At 40.4% G+C, this 25,694-nt stretch overlaps 1 protein-coding gene across 5 annotated transcripts in view; it reads left to right on the forward strand.

The window, feature by feature from the left end:
• Positions 1-24,224, forward strand: part of ctnnd2a (catenin (cadherin-associated protein), delta 2a) — a 234,914-nt gene extending 210,690 nt beyond the window's left edge. For 4 of the 5 annotated variants that reach the window (XM_069151523.1, XM_069151525.1, XM_069151524.1 and 1 more), the window contains exons 20-25: positions 2,695-2,944; positions 5,551-5,635; positions 14,836-14,962; positions 19,876-20,007; positions 20,660-20,736; positions 21,581-24,224. In XM_069151523.1, coding sequence (XP_069007624.1) covers positions 2,695-2,944; positions 5,551-5,635; positions 14,836-14,962; positions 19,876-20,007; positions 20,660-20,736; positions 21,581-22,000 — 1,091 coding nt within the window. In that variant the 3' untranslated portion in view covers positions 22,001-24,224. The remainder of the gene's footprint in view (positions 1-2,694; positions 2,945-5,550; positions 5,636-14,835; positions 14,963-19,875; positions 20,008-20,659; positions 20,737-21,580) is intronic. The other variant, XM_069151526.1, reaches the window with a different exon arrangement.
• The last annotated feature ends 1,470 nt before the right edge of the window (positions 24,225-25,694 follow it).

Here is a 25,694-nt window from a genome sequence, read left to right on the forward strand (position 1 = left end):
AGTCACTCACTCAGAAATGAGCCAGATCGTTAAAAAAAGCAAGTCATCAGTACATTTATCAGTTTTCAGTCAGTAAATCAGTCCGGAAATTAGACGGTCTGATTCAAGTCAGTCAAATAATGAGTCTCCCTCTCAGGATGCAGCTTAACTTTGTCTTCACAGCCAAAAGACAATGACCGCTTAACCTCTGCTGAGCCTGCCAGCCTCTGATAACACTCGGCCAATTAACTCACAACTCCAGCCTTGTAGATGGAGTCTTTGCGTGTGTCTGTCTGTGTGCGCGCCTGGGATTTTCCCTGCATGTATGTGAGTGTATATTTTAAGGATCAGTGCATGTTGTCGTGTGCATTCAAAAGTGTACACAAAAAAAATGCTTGTTGTGCATGACATGTAAAATCATGCACTTGTGTGTGTGTGTGTGTGTGTGTGTGTGTGTGTGTGTGTGTGTGTGTGTGTGTGTGTGTGTGTGCACGCGCGCGCTCTTCTTTATTATTTGAAGGTTGATGCTGTAATGTAATTTTGTTCTCTTGCTGTTTTCAGCCCTGCCCTCATCACATAGGCTTTTTACACATAATATAAGTGAGGGATTTACCGCCAGGCTTTCAGAGCTCCTCGGATATCACAGTGAGGAATTGGTCGGGCAAAAGTATTCAGCATCTTGTAGAAGTGGGGAAGTTTTGAAAAACAGTCAATAAAGAAAGGAGATGGGAAAGCTAGATATTCGGCTCAAACTTGGTTCTGACTCCATTCTCCAAGTGAAGAAACACATTTCTCTGCCTCAAGGATTTTTCATTCTTAAATGTAGTTTTCACCAAGGCTTAGTAAATGCAAAGTAGCACCATGGGCTGCAGGAGTTTCGATGTCTGATGTAAAGTGGCAGTTATATAAGTATTTGGTAGTTTTGCACTGTAATGTCAAAATGAGTTGTTTAGAAAGGTTATTTCACCACCAGTGAAGAAGCACTCAGTTAAATCCAAAAAGCATTTTATTGCAACTTGAATATGTTGGTCTCAGCTTTCTCTGCTGCCAGAGAGGATGTAATGGTTTGCTTGAAGATGATACAAAAGTAGATTTATCCACTTACACTAGCACTTCCTGTTTGTCATATAATCCAGCACCTGTGTGTTTTTCTAAGGCTTGGAGTGAGACATGACTCACACTGAGAAGCTCTTCGTGTATTGTATTCAAACAGTAAATTTGCAGGCACCGTTTTAAATGACATCCTTTGTCAGTCCCTGCAACACATGTCCCAGAGAGGCAACACTCTTATTTCATCTTGTGCAGCTGTTCAGCTGATTGAAGGGTAAGTTTTTGTCTACATGGGGGCTCATGCCAGTCTTTCTATTGAGTAGACTGTGTTAAAAATTAACCACATTTCAGCTATGGTTCATTATTCAACATTCACCTCTGCGTCCAAATTGATTGTTCTTTCCGTGAAACATGACCTGTGGGTTTTGCCCCAGGAGCTTAAGACGACTCAAGTGTATTGACAGGTTTTATGATGGTTAAGGCATTTCTTACCCTTTGACTACCGCTCATGTTTGATTCATCTCCTCACATCACTTTAGTCAGCACAAACACCTCTTTCCCCTCATCTGTTCAATTCTTCTACGGTCTTCTATTCACATCACCTGTTTGCTCCGATCGCTCCTGATCTCTCCATTACCGGCCTCTCTCTTCTGTCTCACAGGAAACTCCCTGGTGAGTTTCTGAGTAGATGACTCAGAAACACCTCCGAAAAAAACCGCCACTTGTTGACTGATTACAGTCCATACGTCCCTTCTAATATGATGATTCAAAGTGTTATGATTGTGATATTTAAATGAAAATTGTCTCAATACACATAACCGTTGACATTGAAATGTATGTCGACATACTACCAATGTAAAGTGAAACAATCTGTAGATTTTAAATGTGATTGAATGATGTTGTTTCTCAACCCTATTAGATGAAACTAACACCAGCATGTTACTTATTACCTTACTGTGAGGGTGAGCTCACATTACATGTATTTTGGCGTCTTCCACCTGTTGCCTTCTTGAACCACACACTCACACCACTTCGTTCCCCTTCTTTTCAAATGTTCTCCCCTCTCACTAGAGTAAGTGGGCCTTCTGTTTGACAGCATCTCCTGTACTTCTTAATTACTCCCTCGCTCTGTTGCTTCGATCTCTCCTACAGCCCATTGTTTGAATGTAAATTTTCTTTTTTTTTCTTTTTCTCACATGCCAGGCTTTTTACCGAAATACCAGGAGTCGCCCCTTTTATTGGATTCTCAGCATGTCTGCATGAGTATTGTGCATCAGAGGATTTTCTCTTAGCCCTTTTAAACTCAAGCTTTATGGAGGTTAAGTATAATTTTTAGGTGGATCGTATGGATTTTAATGCTGTACCTGTCAGTCACAAACACATTTAACATGTATACTTAATCATAATAATCTCTTTGCTGGGTTTATGAACATCAAAGGAAAATATAAACCCTCACCCATACTTTTCTAGACTGCAAATCAGAAATTATATGTTCAAGTTGTCAGAGCTCAGGCAAGTAGCCTCTAAATCTTTACCTATTGTTGTTCCACCCAGGGACCGTCCTTTGAACTTCCTTTCAAGCTATATCCATCAAAACTGTGTGTAGAGAATAAAACTCAACCAATGTTTTTTGTCCTTTTCCTTCATTTCCTCCCCACACACCAGGTAAATATGCCATGAGGGATTTGATCCATCGGTTACCAGGCAGCAGTAGCAGCAGCAACAATAATGCCACCAGCAGTGGGACCTCTGGGATCACAGGCCCTCCGAGCAAGGCCATGTCTGACGATACAGTAACTGCCATCTGCTGCGCTCTGCATGAAGTCATCACCAAGAATATGGAGAACGCAAAGGCTCTACGCGATGCGGGTGGCATCGAAAAACTCATCGGCATCGCCCGCAGCAAAGGAGACAAGTGAGTCGGCTAAATTCAAGAACGAGATTCATGTTTGTCCGTGGCAGTCAAATTAAATATGTAGGTATTTCTACCTTCACAAATATCTCTATCGCTGTGTGCTGATAACACTAACCTAGCGGTTCAAACCCAAGGCACCATGCTTTGTATGTCAAATGAAATGAGAAAGAATGTTGATGTTTTGTGCGTCATTGTCCTCATTTCTCCAAGTGACAGCATTGCAGATTTGTACTATGAAAATATTGACCGTTTTATAAGTTATTTGGGATAGTTAATAATTATTTTGCCTATCAAAAGGATTTAAATTGTGGGATGAATTTGCCAACATTGTCCTTGTCTGCCACAAACTCTGTTATTTAAACAACCTTATGAACCAAGAACCCAGCTGCGTCTGCAGTGTCGCTCCTCTGGCATACCATTCGGCTCTGTAGTAAACTGTCTTGGGGAAACCTCACCGTACAAGTGAATTTGTGTAACCTTTGGTGGAGGATGATGTGTTTTTTGCAGACAGCACTGTGGCTCGGGGCATACACTCTGCCAAAACACATTTTCTTCTCCAACCACATGATAGAGAACATAAAAATAAGTCAAAACTTGGAGGTGAATTTTTAAAAGTTATACGTTGTTTAAATGAAACAAACACCTTTAAAAAAAAAAATACTACTTTTAATACCACATGTCTTAAAGTATTATAAATGGCTGTATCCTTTAAATGCGTTTTCTCAATGAGAATAAAACTGTAACACTTGCAGTCATAGTGGTATTCTGCTGAAGTACATTAGCACCACGGAGTTCATCTTACTACTTAAAACCTCCTTGAAATGCAATTGCATGAGTCCCAAGTTGTGTTCAGCAGAAATCCTCAAAAGGATGGCATCAAAAATCTGTTATGATATTTTATAATAACAGGGCAGATGTACCTGCGCTGTTGTTGAAGTGGTTATTAGATTGTAATGGTAATATATGCTTTGAACTTTCCTATATTTAAGCAGGGATAATGTCCTGTAACTCTCAACATATTCATAGGTTTCAGATAAATAAATAAAAAAAGATGTAGTTAATTTAACATGGTACAGCTACATTTGTTTGTTTTGATATAAATATTCCTCAGAGAGGGGGCACAATGCTCCCTAATGATTTACAATGGCTGCCCTAACGCTTAAGAACAACCAGCCATGAATAAATTAGATTAAATCATCTTAAATCCTAAAATGCATTAAAAAGGCTGGAAACAAAGCAAAACAGATTGTCGTTATTTTTCTGTGAGATACCTGTCAAGACATCTTCCAGCCCACCCCATATGGTCAGTAGTAACCAGTGTCTTTATGAGGCCACGCGTCCATCATTCATAACTGCGTCTGCTTTCCCTGTGACCATTCATCCACAAAAACACAGCTGGAGAACAGCAAGGGATATGAAGCCGAAATATAACTCTGTCGCCATGGGAGACCGAGCAGGGTGTTCTGCCTAGCTGCTATGGCAACCAGCAGGTCAGGGGTTGCCATGACACCGGCGTTTTATCAGACGGAGGTCAAATGTTGATTTATCGTTGTGAAGAGAGACTCTGTCTATTTAGGGAACTGTGCTCAAGGGCGCCATTACGGAGAGAGATGAGGTGCTGACAGAAACCTCCATAAATGCAAATTTCATAGTGAGTGTAGTTATCCACTAATAGCCCACACATCTTCATTTTCTTCGGCTAGGTACACTGAGGATAATGCTCATTATTGGCAGCAGCTTGCTACTTTCACACAATTACACACTTCGATTGGGAAAGTCCTGTTACGGTGCAACTATACAGGAAATAACAAATGTTTATCAACTGAAACAGTCGGAGCTGGAAAAATACAATCAAATGAAAAATGAACCATGTAAATATTCTGTTATAACCTACAGCCTGGACAGAGTAAGTACCAACGCACATCGCCGTGATACAAACTTCATTTTCTAAAGATTTGTATATCACACCCTGCCTGAAATGTATTGCTGCAGTTGTCACTGAAGTAAAAACTCTGGAATTTATAACATTAATATTTCAGCTTCATATCCCAGTAAACCATGACAGTGAAGCCATGACTCATGATTTAAATGTTGTTTGCAGGTTTGAAGGGTGGCATTACATTTCCTGTGAGATACATTGTGTTTGTAGTGCAATGGTTTACTGTTGATAACTCTTACTGTATTTTTTTCAGACTTTAAAATGTTTTCTTTTGTCTGTGTGTGTAAACTAATTAAACTCAGAGTGAAACCTGTTTTGGATTAAAAAATTAAAGATTCCTTCTGCTTCCCTCTGTAGCTGTTCGAAGGGCAGGGCTTGATATTTGATTCCTACCAGAGTCATTTTTCAGCTGAGCGGCAGGGATGGGATCATTAGCATGGCAGAGTGGGTCGTTTTAAACTCATCTGAAAAATCTCCATTTTTGCGCAAGTGAAATCTTTCTCTGTTGAAAAGAGTAATGGTCGTCTTATTCTTAAATGCATCAAGGGAGCCTCTGGTCTGCACATGTCTCGTGCAGCTGGCAAAGACGTGGGACAGAATAACATGGTTGTCTAAAGGCACTGGATCCAGTAGAAATAACTCTTCCTATTTCTCTATCTCTCTGCAGACACTCAGCAAAGGTGGTAAAGGCAGCCTCTCAAGTCCTCAGCAGCATGTGGCAGTACAGAGACCTGCGCTCCCTCTACAAGAAGGTAGGTGTAGTACAGACCGTGTACCGCTGCTTCTCTGGATGCTGCAGTGTTTGTGTTCTGTTTACAGAACACAGATTTCCTGTCATTCCCTGCTGCACAGTGGACTATTTGGTGCATCAGAAATTATGTTTGCATGCTAGACAACGCTCTCAAAGTTTTACAGGACTTTTTTTATAACTTTGCCTCCTGTTGTCATTCAAACGCAGCCAACATGATACTTACTAATGTTGTGTATGAGCAAGTGTGGCTGCAAGCTGAAGATATAATCTCTCTCTTCAAGGACACACTCCTTATGTAATAGCTCAACCGTGTGCCTGCTATGAATAGATTATCATAGTTAAATTTGTTGTGTAATTAACATATTTTACATAAAGTCATCCTGTAAATATGACATCACAAATTGTGGTGATAATTCTACATTATCCGTAAACATTATTCTATAAAAGCACAGTTGAGCCCGTCTTCACAGCATCAATTATCATGCTAGAAGCATATAGCAGTCATGCAACTGAGACCTTCCATTAATTTATGAATTATTGCCTTGCAAATCTCTTCTTGTAAGGGTTCTGTAACAGTGCATATGATGTGTACTTTGAATAAATTGTAAAGGCATAAAAAAATAATAAAGAGCATGTCCAGATACAATTGCGTTGTGGAGGAGGAGGAAAAATAAAAAGTGTCGGCAAAAAATAGACAGATATCTAAGTAAGTGGCAGAAGCACATGTATTCATTGTATTAGACGTTTAAAACAGCAGCAATTTCTAATTTAATAGTCGTTATTATATGTGGCAGATCAGCCTTGAAATGTTTGTGGATGAACTGCGTTAGAATGACGACTTTTCACTTTTCATTAAAGCAAGTGGGTAGGATGATTCTCTGTACCACAGTTGAATGAGGCGATTATAAAACACACTTCATACACATATTCATTCTGCCTTTTTTTTTATTTAGATTCTGAAGGCCTGCACGATTTTGCGGACAACTCGGGGACAATAGTTTTGTTGTAACATCGTCACAAATGTACATTTTTACAGACATGTAGAGAGGGTTGCAGATTTGCATATCATAGAGAAGTGAACAAATTGGCTTTGGCAGACGTCTGTACTCTCCAAGTGCCCCTCTGGTTATTAATGGTATTGATTTGATGTTTATGATTGATGGGTGATAGAAATTAAATTGCCATATGGTATATAATTCAGATAGCAGCATTGACAGGGGGCTGGTTCAATTCCACAAGCCTTCGGGAGCTTGACACTGCACACCGGTGGGGTCTACAAATAAGGAAAGATGGAATGAACGTCAGAGTGTGAATTAAATAAAGGTAGATCTCCTTCTGAACAAGCTTCAGTTGATTATATTTATACAGCAGGTATTGGTCTTGGAAACAGTCCAGTGTAGTCTGTGTAGTTTACTACGCCGGTGTGTCTTCATAAATGTACAGTTTATGTGTGCATGTGTTTGTGGAAAACAGATCTGAGGTGTGTATGTGATTTGCAGGTCATTTATTTAGGTTTTGTCTCGGGCCATAGTTCAACGCGTTTCTTGTGATTGTATCTGTGCGTGTGTGTTCTTTTGCCTTGAGGTCAGTTACAACCACATCTAAACAAAAGAATAATGGAGGTCTGCTGGGCATCATCACAACTGAGCAGCAGTGGTAACAGAGGCAGGAGGATCAATAACTTTGTGTTAGTCTCGAGCCTATTGTGCTTTTTTTTCCAGAGCACACAGAGTCACTCTCACACGCACACAAATTCACTACCAGGAAACTGTGTGACTCATTAATATAGTAGTTTGTGTGTAGCTCATGCAGAATGGCACAAACAAACAAAAGGGGAAAAAAACATATAAGGTCAAGAGAAACAATGATACATTTTTATGTCGCTCACAAGAAGACACACTTTGGTTTGTGACAAAAACACAAACTCTTTAGAAGCGAGCTTTTTCTTTGTTTAGCTTCTTTTTTCAAATGACAAATTCCTGCACACTTGCAATAAAAAAAACATTCCCTTCCTTTCAGTAATGAGTGTTGGTGAGTGAATATCTGCCACCAAGGTTATCTGCCTTTCTGCTCACCACACACTGAGAGGCATATTCAACAAGTTTCAGTGCGCTTTCAGAAAGTTACACATTCCAAGAAGGTGTCCTCGGCTTTGAATGGCTCTCTGTCATCTTTGCATAAAGAGAAAAAAGAAGAAGAATGAAGCTGCTGATTAACTTGATCCATTTGTTTGTATGCACAACCGTCTGTGCCACGCACACATGTATATTCCAGGATGATACAATGCAACGGCCCTGCAACAAACTATACCTTTCTATAACGCTGTGTGTATAATGTTTAGTTTTAGTTGAATAATTTTCCCTTTTTTTTTTTTTAATAAGTTTATGGAAGTGTGAAATTTCAATACATTGTACTGCATAGTGAAGTGTCCTTCTCATTTATCCTGACTTATAGACATTATATATATATATATTCAGTACCATCAGGTTTTAGTGTGAAATTTAATGTGAAATTGTTGAAAGACATTTAAAAGATCTTCAGGAGATTATTTGAGGACTGCAACATCATTCAATCTTCTACTATTATTATTTTTATTATTTTTCTAATGATAAACTGGGGTTGCACTTTTAATTCCTGTACCTGAACTTAAACATTACCTTTAATTTATAAAATAATCCATTTTGAATAATTATTTTTGTCTGAAATGTTTTTTACACAAAAAGACCATAAAATAACATCTACTTTTTTTTACTCATTAAATATTCCAGAGTCTATAAAATATATATATATATATATATATATATATATATATACACACTATATATCATTTCATAAATGCTCAACGCAAGATGTCTCATACTTCACTGTTCAGTCCATTCTTAGTGTATGTGCATGGGGGGGCTTCAAATTTCCACATCATACTGGTATAACTTGAATAAGACCAGGATTGACTTCCAAATTATTTGTGATGTTACGAATCATGTTTGAGTGCCCGCCTCTTATAATCAGATTTTGAATGAGCACAGAGAAAATGTCCCCTTTCAGCAGACAAATGTGAAAACAGACTTATAGTTTTAAATCATCCTCGGATGATTGTTTTGTCGTGGACTCTGTGTCTAAATCCAAGACATCTGTTTGTTGCGACAGTCATTTCAGGACAGGCTGCCCCATGGCATCAATGTGTCCTCGCCTCCTCCTGACGACTGTGTCGCTCTCTTCATTCGTCATCCTCTCATCCCCTAGTCTTACATAGAGCAGTATCCCCATGTGGCCCATTGGAGCCACATCTGCTTCACACTTCTCTAATCATTGCCACTGGATAGCATTACAGTCGACTGGATGGCATAACACTCCAATGATCCAAGGACAGTGGTTTTACACAACAGGCGAGCCTGACAAAGGTGGCTTCATATTTTGGCATTTTGCACTTCTATTTTTTTTTACTCTGACTCTGATGTAGCAGACAGATATTTAAGCAGCGAGACAACTTGCTTAGGATTAATGTCACATACAATAAAATGAGTTTTGCGTCTGTCTCATTTGACACAAAATGTAGAAATTAATCGAGGTGATAAAAAGAAAATCATTAAACGATGTTTCTAACATTATTGAATTGAAACAAGAAATCATCTGCAGTTTGTCCTGTTCATCCACCTCTCATGATGTTTGAATGATTAACATCTTGCTATCCAGAACAACTTTCATGAAATGTAGCAAAACCAGTCTAAATTCTCTAACTTACTCTTTCTAAGTATTTCAGTTCTTTAAGCTCAACACAGTCACTCTAGAAATGACTTTTAGAGGGTGATAGACAGCCTACTTTACTATTTAGTTCCTAAATTGCATGGTTAGTGACAAAGCAGCCTAATTGTATAACTGTGGAAATTGTTACGTTAGAGGTTCCACACTTTAACTTTATCACCAGAGTCCAGAGCTCAAAATAAGTGACTTTACTGCTACTATCCCTGCATGACATATTAGGTCATGGGTGTTAGGTGCAGCTAAAATCCTGTTAGCCTCCAATCCAAACGTGGATTAGCATACAATTTAGACGAGAGTGGAGTAGGGTGTCTCGGGCACAGTGTTTGTGAGCAAAAAGCAAAGGGGAAAAAAAGACGCAGCAGCAAAAGAACGAAGAAATAAAGAGTGAAGTGAGGAAGGAGAGTGAGTTGAATTTTTTTTTAAAAATTTGCAGTACCAAAATAAGCATGCCAGAGTTTGTGTGTTTGTAGTTTGGGGAAGAGCAGAAAAGTGTAGGGTCAATAATGAGTCAGTTTGAGCTGTGTTGGCAAAGAGTTGTTTGCTTTGAAGTCTTGAAGTAATGAGAGCATTTTGAAACACACTTTTCAGCTGTGGAGAAGTTACGGGTGTGGGTACACGTGTATGTTTGTTTCCGTGCGAGTGTGTGCCTTTGAAAATGTGTGTTTTTGTCAAACTGCAGTAAGAAGAGTTAATCACTTCCTACAGCAGTGCCATGGGAGCAGTCGAGGCTGAGAGAGAGGGAGAAAGAAAAGAGAATTGCAACAGAACGGGGGGCAGGGCTGCCCAATAGTCTTTGAGCACACTAAAATGAAACGTTGCGAGCCTATGAATTAATAGTAAGTCTGCGTGAAAATAGCATCTGTGATGATTTGAAAGATGTGTGATGCAGCAGTCATTAATAAACCAAAGCCAAAATCTGTTTGTACCAACACTAGCACTGACTTTAGGATAAATCATGTATAATAGTCTCCAGAGTGCAGTAAAACTCTGCTTTTACCAGAGTTTATTTGGACTATTTGACAGGATGTGTCCTCATTGAGTGCGTGTGTCTGTTTGTGAGGCTGTGCGTGCAGTGTTTCATCTACAGTTCCTTGGAGGATAGCCACAGGTCATCTTTTAAGTAAACAACAAATGTGCAGCACTGTCCAACAGGGGATTTCAATAGAAAACAAGAAACTCAAACATGGTCACTTTATAAATAAACCAATTCTTAATAGGACCAGAAGGACCGAATAGTCTGACTCATACACACACACACACGCACGCACGCACGCACGCGCACACACACACGCGCACACACACACTAAACTCGAAATTTCACATTCACACGGTTACGCTTTGTCACGTCCCTGTTCAGTGCATAACTTCTGTTGGGCTGCTGTGCCTCATTTCTTGATAAATGATCTGTTTTGGGCACTTAATCAGACACATTCTATCTCTTATACACACACACACACACACACACACACACACACATCACACCCCATACATCACAAACACTTACAAATCATCAAAACAGATACACGTGTGTATGACAGATGGAGTTCAGGGTCAGAGAGATGCTGTGTTTGTCATACTTGTGACAGATTTACAATATGTTCCATGGATGTGTAATTCACGATGTGGGTGTGTTTGTGCGAGGTGATGCGAGTGAGAAATGTGTGAGGTCATTGATTGCATAGCCTAGTCTGTTGCAGGATCATTGCACCCCGAACGCTCAGGATGTTCCTGCAAATATAATGAATAAATTGGAAAGTGTTATAAAGTTATAAAGTTTATGTCATTTCTTGCCACTGACAATGCTAGTAAATCTATAAAAGGATAACCACGTGATTGTAATGACACAAGGATTACTCCAAGGTGTTACTTTCAATTATTTACAAATGATTGTTCCATTTTTAAATCATTTCTCGCCATATTAGACTTTTACAGTTTGACAATAAAGTATCAAGAGCCTGAGTCCTTCTTTAATTTTTTAACTATTACCAGTTTTGGAAATACCTCACAAAAGATTTTAAACACATGCAACTTTCAAAGATTGTTCTTGCAAGAATAAAACAGCTGTTCTTCAAGACAGCTGAAATGAATCCATCATCCGCTGCTGTACGGTAAACTGGAGAGGACAGCAAGAAGGAGATGCACATTTGAAAACTTCACTAGACATCAAACCAACCTCAGGCTTCAGAAGCTGCCTCTTTGTTTTGCCTGGTTTCTCTCTGATGTTCACCTGTGTTAGACAGAGACTGAGGAGATGGCGGTTTGTTGAGATAGCCGGTGTCAGAGTAGAAGCTAACAAAAGCCTTTCAAGAGGCAGAGCTGCATCGTATTCTGAGCTGTTTGCGGTAAATGCAACTGTCAAATAAAAATCCATTTCTAAATCAGCAGAACCAGAAGCATTTAAAGTAAAGGATGCAAAGGTCAGAGGTGCATTCTTCCTGCGAGGACAGATGGATCGTGTGTGAGCGAAGCACCTGCGGCTGTAAATATCAAAATCTGAGCGTGAAATGAGTGAGAATGAGACATGGATAGAAGGACTGAAAAAATGACAACACGCAGTGGTCGGTGAGAGCCAGAGGAGACCCACCACTCATCATGTGTAACCTTTTACAATTTTTTGCCATAATTGCTGTCTGGCCTGAGTGCTGCCAGACCACCCCCCTCCCTACACACACACACACACACACACACACACACACACACACACACACACACACACACACACACACACACACACACACACACACACACACACACACACACCTCATTTATTGGGCCAATAAGCGCTTTTTACCTTGCAGTCGACACGACCTTCAGCTAACCATCCAGTGATGGTGAGAGCAACAGGCAGACTGGTTACCTGGCGATTCTTTCTCCTTTTTTTTTTTACCCTCTCGTTCTTACAGTACGAGTGTTTGGAGAGGAGAGGGTGGAAAAAGAAGAGAAAGCAGGTAAGGTGAGGAGAATAGGTGAGAATTAGAAACACAAGGTGATATATAGATTGAGCTGATGTGCTTAGAGGTATTGTGGCATTGGGTGTTGGGATATTTTTTTGCTTAAAGTTTTCCACAGTACACACTGACACTGAAAAAAACACTGGACCCAGGGTATGCTAAAAAAATATATAGACTTCAGACCTTGAACCATTGTGTGATTTGGTCCCACATGAAATTTTGAAGTTGATTTAATATTTATTTAACCCATTAAACCTGGCAGACCGGCAGGTGGGACACAGTAATGCTGTGCTCATCAGTGTTTAAACTCGCAGAAATAAATTTTAAGTCCTAGCGGACCTCGAAAAGTTTCAAAAGATTTTAGTTTGTTAGGTTGAATTACGGGGGATTGTGAGTTTAAATATCTCACACCGTGAACCTCATAAAATTGATTAAAAGCTGGAACAAGCCGATACAGAATATACTGCACTGTACGACTGTAGAATATAATGATTTGTGCATCCTTCAGCTTAATGAGGAAATTAAATTAAGACAAGTATGTTAAATTATAAAGTTAATTTATTAATGTGGATAAATACTGTATGTGAATATGGCAGGCATTTGAATATTTTTTTTTTACATTTTCTTCTCTACCCTCTTCTCTGATTATGGTCATTCTTAAATGCATTTATCATTTAATAGTTAGTGACTATGTTCACACGCGCAGCATGACAGTTTGACATAGTCCACCTGCACGAGGTTACATAGATAATGGTTTATAATGAGGTGGGGGGGGGGGGTCAATGTGAAACAAGGTGAGTGAGAAAATGGAACGGTGGATAAATAGATGAAGTGGAAATGAGGGATAGTGGAGACTAGAAGTGAACTACCTTTGAACTACTGTGTGTCAGAGGATCCAGCTTTCTATTAGTTCTCAGGGATGTGCCAGGAAATGAGAGTCAGGGGAGGACATGGGACTGTGCTCACTCCAGCCTCCATCTCTCTGTACCTCTCCATCCCTGCCTCTCCCTCTCGTTACCTCTCTCCTCCTCTCACTATCTTTACTCTCCTGACATCACTTTCTCCCACCATCTCCCTCCTCCTCCAATGCTCTCATTACTTTGTCATCTTTTGTCTTTCCCAGTTCCTACTCTGTCTGTCCCACCTCCCTCTCTTTCTGCCTCATCTCCTCCGTCTCTCAGTCGTCTCGTTCTCCTCCCCTCTTGTGTCCTCCTCTCCAGCCTCATTGTCCTGAAGTGATTCACCTCTCCCATGTACTCACAGTCATCACTTTTCCAACCTGTTTCCCACTGAGGCCCCTAGACAGTAAAAGCTATGATGGAACATGTCTCCATTATCTTTTGTCATCTACTCTTGCTTTGCGTTCAGAGGTACCCAATTATCTTAATGCTAAATTGAATTTGGTTCCAGCTCTGTGATTGTTGTTGACTCACGTAATCCATTTTTATGAAAAGCGGCAATCACTGCTAAACTAATGCAGTTACAAAGGCACCGGCTAGGCAGTAATTATGCTTGTGGAGTCGTTAGTTGTATTATTTTTTTTCTACAAGGGCAGTAGTATATTTACTAAGCTCAGAGTTGATGCAAATGTGTTTATTTGTGGTGTGGACAGTTGTGATCCTTTGGGTATTATTGTTTGTCAGTGTCCTCCACTGTCCAGAAAAAAAACACTTTTTTAATCTCCTACCACAGATTGGTAAACCTAAAAAAAAAAAAAATCCAAAATCTAGATGCAGTTTATTCAAAAGTGGTATTTCTTTTTTTTTTTCAGGGAATCCAGTTGAAAATGTGCAGAAGTTCTCACCCAAGTGCTTCATGTGACTATCAAGAAGAACAAGAACAAACTTTTTCTTTGAACCTTCTTTGAAGGTTTCACAGTTAACATGGCCTTTTCTGATCTTCTGAAATTATTTTTGTCATCACTAAGCTCTAACTATTCATCGTATGTAAATGTTGTGTTTTTTTCAACATGTTCCAACAATTGTTCCTGAAACAGTGACCCTAAATATTTCTGGGCTTTTGAGGTGCTGCAACATTTGTTTGTGCAGGGCTTTATCTCCAAACCACAACTCTATAAATATAATTCTGTGATTCATCAATGCTGAATCAGTGTTGTTGAAAGGCCACTTATTACTGCATACTTCTCAAATGGGTGCTGTTGTATCACTCTCTCCATGACATTGTTAAAAAATAGTTTATAAAAGTTGATATCCTTTTATCTACTGGAAGTTACAAAGCTGTTTGGCTGAGGGTTTCAAAGTGGAAGACTGATGGATGATTATACATGTGTCCATTAAAAAAAAATACAAATTCCTTAAATGAAGTCATTGTAAATAGCCATAGCTGTCACAAATAATTTTGTTAGGAATGTTAGTTTTAAATATTTAGTGACAATAATGTTTAATGAAGATTGGATTTTGTGTTTGAGCAGTTACTTTTAACAAATTGTAAGCTGTTTCTTCCTTGTTTCTGTGTGTTTGTGTTACAGGATGGTTACTCCCAGTATCACTTTGTGGGCTCCGCGTCAACAATAGAAAGAGACAGACAGAGGCCCTACTCCTCTTCACGAACTCCCTCCGTCTCTCCTGTCAGGACATCCCCAAATAACCGCTCTGGTGAGGAACACAAGGCACTTTCAACACAGATATTATGCATGTGTCAATGGGAATATGTATGTGTGTTTTCATTCTCGCTTGGTTCTCCCTTAACAATCAGTTTCAGTTTAAGATCTACAACTAATGGTAATTTTGTTATTTGAGATCCCCCTCCTAATGAAGGTCATTTAAATGTGGTGTTTTGAGTTGGGATTCAGTCAATCTGGCAATTAATATAGGTAATGCAAGTTCAACCAATCTACAAAATATTTGTGGCAGCTTGCAATTTTGCTCAATTCCTGTGATTTTATCAACAAAAATATTTCATTTACAGTCAACCAGGCTCTTCTACATCTCTCATCATCAAAACAAACCACATGCTGGTTGACTGGAAATGATTATAAAACCAGAAGAGATGGGACTTATGGGAAATGTGGTTTTATCATGAGAATTATTGTCACACTTCCCTGCATCAGTCTCATCATACAGTATGTATACACCCTCCCGGTCTAAGAGAGTTCGCTTTGTTTTTTGCGAATACAGTATTTATTGAATTAAAATTTTAGAAAGCATTTAAAGCGCTTATTTTTACGGAAGTACAAGCATATTGCAGTCACAGACTGTTCTGTTGCTACGTCACTTTTATGACTTTGGGAATTGTTTTTGTAGATTTGAGCTCATGGTTTGTTAAGTTCCGGGAAAAAAAAAAAAAGAAAATCAGAAATAAAAAAAAAATGTCAGCGATTGTTGTGCTGTGCAGTAAGTACACTTATTATCAAGGGAAGTGTTTGTAATAACCAGTTTTTGCATTTAAAGGTTTTATTTCATTCTTCTTTCAGCTGTAAATTCTTGCTCTCAAAGCGCCCCACCTTTTCACTCCTTTGTGGGGAATGAATTTAGTCTGGTAAATGACACAAGGATACAACTATCTAAAAGTTAACTTGTGTGCATATGTGTGTCAGACATTTGTACAACCAGAAGATACAGGACACTTACATTTTGATTTAGACACCAGCCGGTAGCATCAACATTTACCAGTCGATCAGTCTTCCCACCAGTCCCAAATAGCTCGTAGCATCAGTGCTTGCCGCCCAAAGCCTTTCATGCTGTAAAGTATGATTATCGTTAGCCTTTAGCCTGAGCCCATTGGCCTTCATGCTTTGCAAAGGGCGCATTAGCATTAGCTGTTAGCATCAGTAGTAGAAGAGCCTTTAGCTGTTCTTTCTCCACACTGGGCTTAGCAAGCTGATGAGGCAGAAAAGTACTTTTCCTTCCTCAAGGCTTAGAGAGGTCTTCAAGGACCCAGCGGAGAGAGGGAGGGAGGGGGAGCAGGGAGAAAAGAAGTGTGTATTTGTGTGTGAGTGTGAGAGGAGACAGAGAAAGAGGGAGGGATGTGATAAACAGGGAGGAGATAAAGAGAAAAAGCAAGGAGGCAAGAAGAATTAGGGATTGAGGGATGTTTAATGCAGGGAGGAAGAAGTGAAGGCTGAGGATTTGACTTTGGCCAGCGACATTGAAAATAAGGAGTTTTGAGATCGTTGTGCGTAGAGAAATTTGTGGATGTCTGTAATACATTGGAGGGGCAGGAGGTAAAGTAGGAAATGGCTGGAAATGACTCCCATCTTCTCTCCTGCTCCTCCCCTCTCTACACACCATGTCTCCCCCCTTTGCCTTTGTGCTTGTCAGCCCATTCTCGTTCACCCGTTTCATTCTCCTCTTCTTCCTCCTCTTCCTCCTCCTTGCAGTAATCCTACTTTCTTCTCACCTTTTCCTCTGATCTCTCACTTTTCACAGGCCATCTCAAAGCACACACACACACCCTAACACACACACACACACACAGATACACTCTAACACACACACAGATACACTCTAACACACACTCTAACACACACACACAGATACACTCTAACACACACAGATACACACACTCTAACACACACACACACACACACACAGATACACTCTAACACACACAGATACACTCTAACACACACAGATACACACACTCTAACACACATACACACAGATACACTCTAACACACACACAGATACACTCTAACACACACACACACACACTCTAACACACACACACACAGATACACTCTAACACACACACAGATACACTCTAACACACACACACACACACACATGCATCTGTATCTACTCTCTGCATACGCTCCAATCCGGTTCCTTGGAGATGGATCAAAGCAGACGGGAGTAATGATGGCGTGCGAGCACATAAAGGGGGGGGGGGGGGGGGGGGGGGGGGGGTGGATGGTAAAACTGTGAAAGGGAGGGAGAGGTTAGAGGCTGCAAGAGAGAACAGAGGGGGAGAGAGACCTTTGCATCCACCGTGGCCCCCACAGGGTCCTGCTGTGTTTTGTACTGATAGAATGAGTCTCCCAGGCTGTCCTATCCAGCAGTTACAGCCAGGTCCCCACGGTAACTGTAACCAGTCGCGATGGCGCTGTCTCTGGAGGTGTATGTGACACGGCTGAGCTTCTCCCTTAATAGAATCTGCTGCAAAGGTGTCAAATGATGAAATTAAATATCAAATATGTAAAAACATGATGAAAGACCAGCTCACCACAACCAAATAAGTCACTGATCGTGTGAAAAAACACGTTCCTTTCGTATTTAAAACAATAATTGAAATCCCAAGGTTCTCCAAAAAAATCACATTAAAAGCCTTTATTTTATTTAGCTCGTCTGTTTTGTAAGTGTTTTTGCCACGGTTTGTTCTCTCATACCCTTTTATCAGGAAACAGGAGAACAGCCAGAGAGAACAAATACTTTTTTATGTTCATTTTCAAAGTGCCTTACATCTCCTTTTTTGTCCAGAAATATGGGAAATCTTTTGCTTGTGCAACTGAGAGCGGTGCTCTCCACTAAGTTTGTGTGTGTCTTGTATATTCACACATATACATATTGAGTATTGATGCAGTAGCTCCAGTCCTACAGTTATCCACAGTTTTCAAAGTTGGATTGAAAGAGTTTATTTTTAGCCTGTCCTTCACTTCTGAGGGTATAGATTATATATTCTGTATAAATATGCTGTACGTATGGTGATTAGTTACAAGAATGTTTAGCTAAGCAGACTGAAAGGGCTGATACACAGGTAGGCAGGATTCTGGCAATTCACCGTGTCAAGATAAGAGGGACTGAGTAAGCACTTAAAGTGTGCTATAAGGGGATTACACTGTGACGTGTGTGTGCTGTGTGTGTGTGTGTGTGTGTGTGTGTGTGTGTGTGTGTGTGTGTGTGTGCGTGTGCGTGTAAAACAGAGAGGGAGACCTGGCCATGTATAGTATGTGTACAGTGTGTGTGCCAGGCCTGTCATTGCCTGTGCATACTGTGTGTGTTACTGTATGAATACATAGGTGAGAGATGACGGCTAGATTTTAAACAGGATGGTGTTTGAGAAGAAATGAGTCATCACGTCGAGCTGTACTCTAAAGTTCGGAGTACAGTTGTGAAAACACACACAAATAGGAGTCCAAATTGGCATGAGGCTAATCATAAATGTATTTGTAGATATACTCCTCCCTTCAGTTGTAACGTCTGACACTGCTCAGATTGAGAGTGCATGAACACTAGATTGTAAACAATAAGAGAAATTAGAATAGATAGCTAACCAAAATAACAAGTATTAACAGGAACAATTCCACAATGACTACGTTGCGTATGCAGACATTTTTTACAACAATACCCACTTTGATACAGTTAGTAGGGTTAATAACATCCTGTTTAAAAGCAGTTCCAAAGAGCCCATGATTGGCAGTTTTGTCAAATGTCACCTTGAAACGCTGTACAATGCACTGTACTTTCAAACTGGTCATAACCATAATCTTGTATTATCATAAATATAAATCAGATTAAGAAGTTCTATCCTTTATATTTGATTACAAGCAGTTGTTTTGAGCACAGCATAGAGACATGAAAACGACATGATCAACCCGGTTGGGGTTTTATGGCCCATTATGGTATTGTTCAAGTTAAGACACATTTGTTGTTACATACACACGCACACACAAAAAAAATAACTACATGAATAAATAAGATATGTTTGTGTGATGGTATAATGTCCCAGCCCAATATCATGCCAAAGCGTGTAATACACCCATCACTCCACTAGTCCATGTTACAGTCAGTGTTACATTTTGCCTCACTTTGGTATGCAAAGTATGTTTGTGTGTATGATTGGGATCAAACAAAAAGGTTGTGACAGAGGGGATTTGGCAAAGTACAAAAGTGCTGCAGTCCCAGTCAGGAGATGGGTGAGGATGGTTGGAAGGTTCAAACCCAGAAGACTGGGTGTGAGTCTGCGAGAAAGCAATGTGAATTTCTTTTTCTAAACCTAACCAAGTATATATTTTTTTTTAAACCATGTGTTTTTTCACACCAAGGCAAGGGCAAAAGATTCATAATGTATGCGGTGTTGACCTGACGAGTGTATTACACCATTTTGTGTATTGCCGGGTTGAATGTCCAATGTTCAGTTGTGTCGTACACTACGAGCAGAGTTGAACTGACTGCAGCTCAGTCTGTTTTCTTAAAGTGCTGCTTTCCAGTTTGAAAGAAGAAAAACAGAATATGTTATCTAAATTAAGAAAATGTATACCAGATGTGAAATTTTATATTCAAATAATGTGTCCAAAAACTTGTGCGTGTGTTTGAATTCCCAGAGGTCCTTTAACACGCTGGAGGTGACCCCTTCTACTGACAAGCTAAATGATGAATAATGACTGTGCACCTTGAAAGACCAAGACACAAATATAAGCATGCAGAGTGTGAAGGCTCATGCTGTTCTGGGTTTATTGCTCATTATAGTGTGTATGTGTGTGTGTGTGTGTGTGTGTGTGTGTGTGTGTGTGTGTGTGTGTGTGTGTGTGTGTGTGTGTGTGTGTGTGTCCGTGTCTGTGTGTGCGTAGCGAGCGCTCCTGCCTCCCCCAGAGAGATGATGAGTCTGAAGGAACGCAAGATGGACTATGATTCCACGGCAACCAACGCTGGTTTCCATAGCAACAAAGGAGAGCACACATCCCGGAAAGATGGAATGGCAGGTGTGTGTGTGTGTGTGTGTGTGTGTGTGTGTGTGTGTGTGTGTGTGTGTGTGTGTGTGTGTGTGTGTGTGTGTGTGTGTGTGTGTGTGTGTGATGGAGAGACAGAGTAGAATTAAATGATTCTATTTTATCCTCCTCTTTATCTTTCTTTCTCTTCTATTTTCATTCCCTATTTCCCCGTTCACTTATCTGTCTCTTTTTGACCTCACACTATTTTTCTTCTTTTACTCACACAGAGTATTTTCTTTATCCTTGCCAGTTTTTCTTTCCAGTATCTTTCTGTTTGCCCTCTCACTATCTCTCCTCTCTATCTCTTTCTTTTTCCTCCTCTTTCTCTTCCATTGTCTATGTACCTCATTATGCTTTGGTTTACTTTCAGTTTTTGTTTTTTATTGTTATTATTTCTTTCCTCTGTATTCTTTTTTGTCTTTCCCTAACAATGCTCTGTTGAGGTGATGAGGGACACACTAATTGCCAGACTGTTAGACAAACTGCGTAAGGTTTTGGACTTTAATTAGTTTATTTTTTACTAAGCTAATTCTGGGGTTTCCTACGGCTTTGTAGACCTTTGAATAATTATTATTAGCGTAAGCATCGGTTATCTTTCATTGACAAAAACCTGTTGTCCCTCTCTTTTATTTCATCCATCAAGTTCAAGTGTCCTGCGGAACATCTACATTGTTCCGAAACTCTTACCTGACTGCCAGCGATGATATCAAGCAAAACCAGGTGAGTAGCTAAATGCACTTTTATATGTACACAGAGCTACACACCAACACAGTGTTCCCTGTAGTGCATGCGTGTCATCAAGGCTCTCATAAATTGGCATATGCTGTCATGACAAGGTGTTTATTAAGAGAGATAGCAGCGGGGTGGAAGAGGCACACACACACGGGCACGCAAAAGGTGTCTCACTGTGATAAGAGATGCACTGGCAGAGTGTGCGATGGAGGCACACCCTCGGTTCAGGCAGCGTCAAACCACAGCAACCTTAAACCACACCCGACTGGCCATTAAAATCATTGCCTCGGTTGATGGCGCTAATTATTTCGCTTCTGTTTAATGGCCGTGGTGGTGAAGAGAGAGGGATAAATGAAAGCATCGCAGCATTTGACCCAGAAAAGATTTGAACCGAAAATTTGGTTGGATTTCTTCATCTGTTTTAAATGTATAATTAAAGTATGAATTCATTTTTATGGCTACAACTCAACTGAATAAGTGAAATTTGTGTATATGCTCAGGGTTTTTACACATTTGAATACATTAGCCTGAGAGTTATAGTGTTAGAGATGAATTGCTCCCTTCAATACCTGCATGTAATAGAGAATTCACAGCATGAGCCTCCTCCCCACTGATTCCCATCTGAGCTTTTTTACCCGTGTGTCTGCCTTTCAAAGCCTTTTACCCCTTGTATTCACTCTCTACCTGCCATTTTCCCCTCCATCTCTCCATATTTATTTACATCCCCTTTTTTCACTTTTCTCCCATAACCCACCTTTCTGTGACCCTCCCATTCTTGCACCTCACCCCCCCCCCCCTACCACCCCTGCCACCTCCACCACTCCCCCACCAGGGTCCGTCCCAGCCCTGCGTCGTGCCCCCCCTGCCCCAGCAGGACAGCCCATCAGCAGCCGTGTTAAAAGACTACGACCCCTACCCTCCACCTCCTACCTTCCCCCAGCCTCAGCCTCCGCAGCCTCCACCTCACAGCCAGAGCCGCAGCTTTGACGAGGCTTACTACGAGGATCAGGTACCTCCCCCTCCACCCCCCCAGCCGCAGCCACAGGTCCAGACACAGGCCCCGCCTCAGGCCCAACCCCAGCAGCCTCCGAGCTCCACAGGACCGCCCAGGGACCCGCGGGAAGATCTGCGCATGCACCTGGGCCTCAAGTCCACCGGCAACTACGTAGACTTCTACTCGGCCTCTCGGCCATACAGCGAACTGAACTACGAGACCAGCCACTACCCGGCCTCACCTGACTCGTGGGTCTAGTTAGACTATAATGATGGGGGGGGCAAGAGAGAGTCTGTGTGTTCTTGTGTGAAAGGGATTATTTTTGCAAGAGATCAATAGCAGATTAACACAACGTGACTATAAGTGGCATTTTGAAAAGGGAAATTTGTCTTCTCTAAAACAAGCGGGAAGACAGAGGTGGATGGGGTTAAGAAGTGAAGTCAGGTCAGGTGACGAAGAGAGACTGTGCATGTGCATGCGAACATTTTCCTTTTTTTTCCCCAGACCACTTTATTTCTTTCAAGTCAGCTCCATTTCACCGGTGAGTGGAGCCAGTGGGAGTAGATATGAAGAAGTGTATTTGACAGGGGGAACGAGGAGTGGGAAAGGTAATAAGAAAATAACCAAATGGAGTGAGTATGCAGATGCAGAGAGAGGAGGCGAGAGATGGAGTCAAGGAATAATGTGGAGCAGATGAGGGAGAGCTCTCACTCCTTAGGAGCAGGAAGTGGTCTGACCTTCTGTCGAAGACAAGAGAGGAAGAGATGAGGGACGAAGATGGAATGAAGGTTCTCGAGGAGGTCAGGGAGAATAAAAGCACAGAGAGGCACAAGGCAAGAAGTGGATGTTTACCATTTCAACAGAGTGACAAACGTAGCACTGCTTTTATCCCCCTTTTCGTTGCGATGGCCTTGCTGCCTCCAGAGGCTTCTGAATTTGTTTCCAAGGAATGTCATCATCAAGAGACTTCTTTTTTTGCCATCATTCTTTTACATCTTTTTTATTTGTACTTTTCTAAATTTTCACTTAAAAAAAAAAAAGCATTTTTATTTTTTTGTGTACAGTTCAAAGGTGATATAGTGTGTATATTACACGTTTTTGATGGGCCACTTATGAAAACATTATTTATTTTCCATGACTGACTACTGACTGAAACAACAAAAGCAACAAAAATACATGAATGATGAATACAAGACTCACAAACTCCTGACATCATCAGGATGGATGTCAGCGGACACTTTTGATTTTTGCCCTTTTCCAGCCAGAGAGGAAGCTGTGCAATATTTGCGTTTTTTTTCTCTCCATCAAGAGAATTTCATTGTGGACATGATTAAACATCAACAGCAGTTCAAGGCTGCCAGAGCATTCGATTGGCAGAGTGGCATCGCTCCCGAGTCCCTGTCGACAAAAGTGCTTTTTCACTGCCTAAAGAATATATGTGTATGTTTAAAGCACACTCTCTGTCTTTAGAAAGGGTTGTCTTTTCAACTTGGGGATCTGATCTGTTTGACAATGTCAACGTTCAGTGGTTTCTCATCATCACTTGTGCATAAAAAAAAAAAACTGGTCTGTTCAACAAAAGCCACAATGAATATTGTACATCTTAGTGTACACTAGGGAACGAGAAAAATAAAGACATGACATTGTGCCAAACTTTGACACATCGTGGACCAGTCCTAGAGTACTTTAAAGGGATATATTGTCGAAGTTTACAGTGACAATGACTTAATGACTCCCTCTGCTGTTTGTAACTTTTATTTTCTTGTGTTTTGATCAGGTAAAGCCGTACTTATTGCTGGGGATTGTGGGTAACGTTTCCCTCCCATAGATGTACAGACCTGCCTCTCTGTGTTGGCTGAGCATGTATGGGTGTGTGTGAGAGTGTGCGGACACGTGGATGTGTGTTTGTGTACATGTGCATGTATGTGACCGAGTGTGTGTGGCCTGTGTGTGTACACGTAAACTTGAGCGAGCGTATCTATGCATGCATGTGTGTAGTAGTGTGAGTATGCCTCTGTTGCGTGTATGTGCGTGAGCGTTCCTGTATAAATCAATGTCCAAACAAGGCATTCCTACTGACAGTTTGTCCAGATTTACAACATGAAAAACCAAGGTAAAAATCACTAGAATGAATTGTTGATATAGAATGACAAATCTATAAATATATGAATATAAATATATATATAAATATATATATATATAATTTTTATGTGCTGATGTCAGTGTCACAAAATGCAACAAATGTTCGCAGAGAAAAAATGATTATGTGGTGTACAACAGGACTCTTGTTCACTTGACCTAAACATGGAAACTGCTGATCGGGACCCCCACCCCAATCGAGACAAAAGAGAAACCCCACCTGAAGATGCTCAGGCTCTGGTGCGAGTTGTGTGTTATTGTGTGTCGATGCTTCTTAGATGACCCTGCTGAGAGAGGACCGTACTTGAACACAAGGAAAAATAAAAAGACTCTTTGCAATCAACTGCTCTTGATCATTACGACTGATTACATTTTTCACAGAGATGTCGGCATCTTTCCGGAGTAAGCCACCGTTAGACGTTTCCATCGCACAATTTCTGTGTTCTTCTTACAAGGCAAAATTGATCATGTGTTGAATGGTGGGGGTTAATCTGACACACTTTGATGTGTTTTAGATTAATTCACATGTTTGTGCTCTTTCTTTCAGGCTTTTGTTCAAACGAACTTCAGGTGCCTTTGAAGATCTAAAAGAAGTATGTAACGTAGGGACGTTTTCCTTCCTGGAGCCCTCCTGTGGTTTCTGAGCCAGCCTTTTAGAACTGTTCTGTAAAAAAGAACATATTGAAATATTAATAACAGGTAATTCATTTATTTATCCAGGCAGGTAAAGCCAAGAGATGCTTACTCAGTACAAGCGTATTTTTAGAGGTCAGTAACTACTGTAAATATATGAATTTACAAGGGGACCAGGTCCAATATCATGATTAAATAACATTAAGCCTCACAGAGGTATTAATTTCAGTGCTATTGCAGTGGATTGTACTACAATAGATAAATATTCATATCATTGTCACTAAAGCTGTTTAGAAAATACAGAAATTAATTTTAAGGGAGTTAAAGGATAATTACGGTCCATTTCTACCTGCCTTATTTCCCGTAGATGTGGCTTTATATGTTCAACATTTGGGGCAACTTTGATGGTTGACTCAGTCACCCTGCATATTTATCCATATGTACGTTAGGCTGCTAGCTCGACCCACAGACTATTGGATTTACACTCTTTACAGTCTCCTCATGAATGCCTTGTCACATATATGTGCTAGTGTAGCCTCAGATGGATGATCATTTAATTGTAACAGAGAAATCAGCCCATAGTGACAGTGCATACAAAAAAATCCAACATTACAAATCAAACTTAAGCTGCTAAAGTAAAAATACATGTTTTCACAAATTTGTGGCATTCATTGGCATATGTGCACATTTACCTGCATTAGCAATGAACATCACTGAGTTAGAGTAGATATTTTCAGTTGTACGCTTTATACTGTATCTTTTGGAAGCATAATAAACTTTCCGTGTTGTGGAAAGTTTATAGACAATAGGGACAACGCAATACAAAGTCAATAAATTCCTATTTCTTTTACAGAGGCCATTTATCACTGTTGTCTCTGACAAGCAACACCATTAACATCTTGATACCATCATCCGTTCACGCAAACATATTTGCTGGGTACTTGACTGACAGGTGTGTGGGAGCATGTTGTATGATAACGCATTGGATATCAGTCCTATTCACACTTCAGCTGATAATGACCCCTTTCAGATGCAATATAGTTAATATACTTACACAGCGCAGCAGTGATAGGCATGAAAGGGGGCTTGATATTTCACTGTGATGTTGCCCCAGAGTGACAGCAGTGGGATGTGGTTAGAGTGCTGATAATAATAAAGAGATGTAAAGAGGAAGATGTAG

This window comes from Embiotoca jacksoni, unplaced genomic scaffold (assembly GCF_022577435.1).
Source record: "Embiotoca jacksoni isolate LCO1_2020_lvr unplaced genomic scaffold, fEmbJac1.0.p SCAF_17, whole genome shotgun sequence".
Taxonomy (NCBI): Eukaryota; Metazoa; Chordata; class Actinopteri; family Embiotocidae; genus Embiotoca; species Embiotoca jacksoni.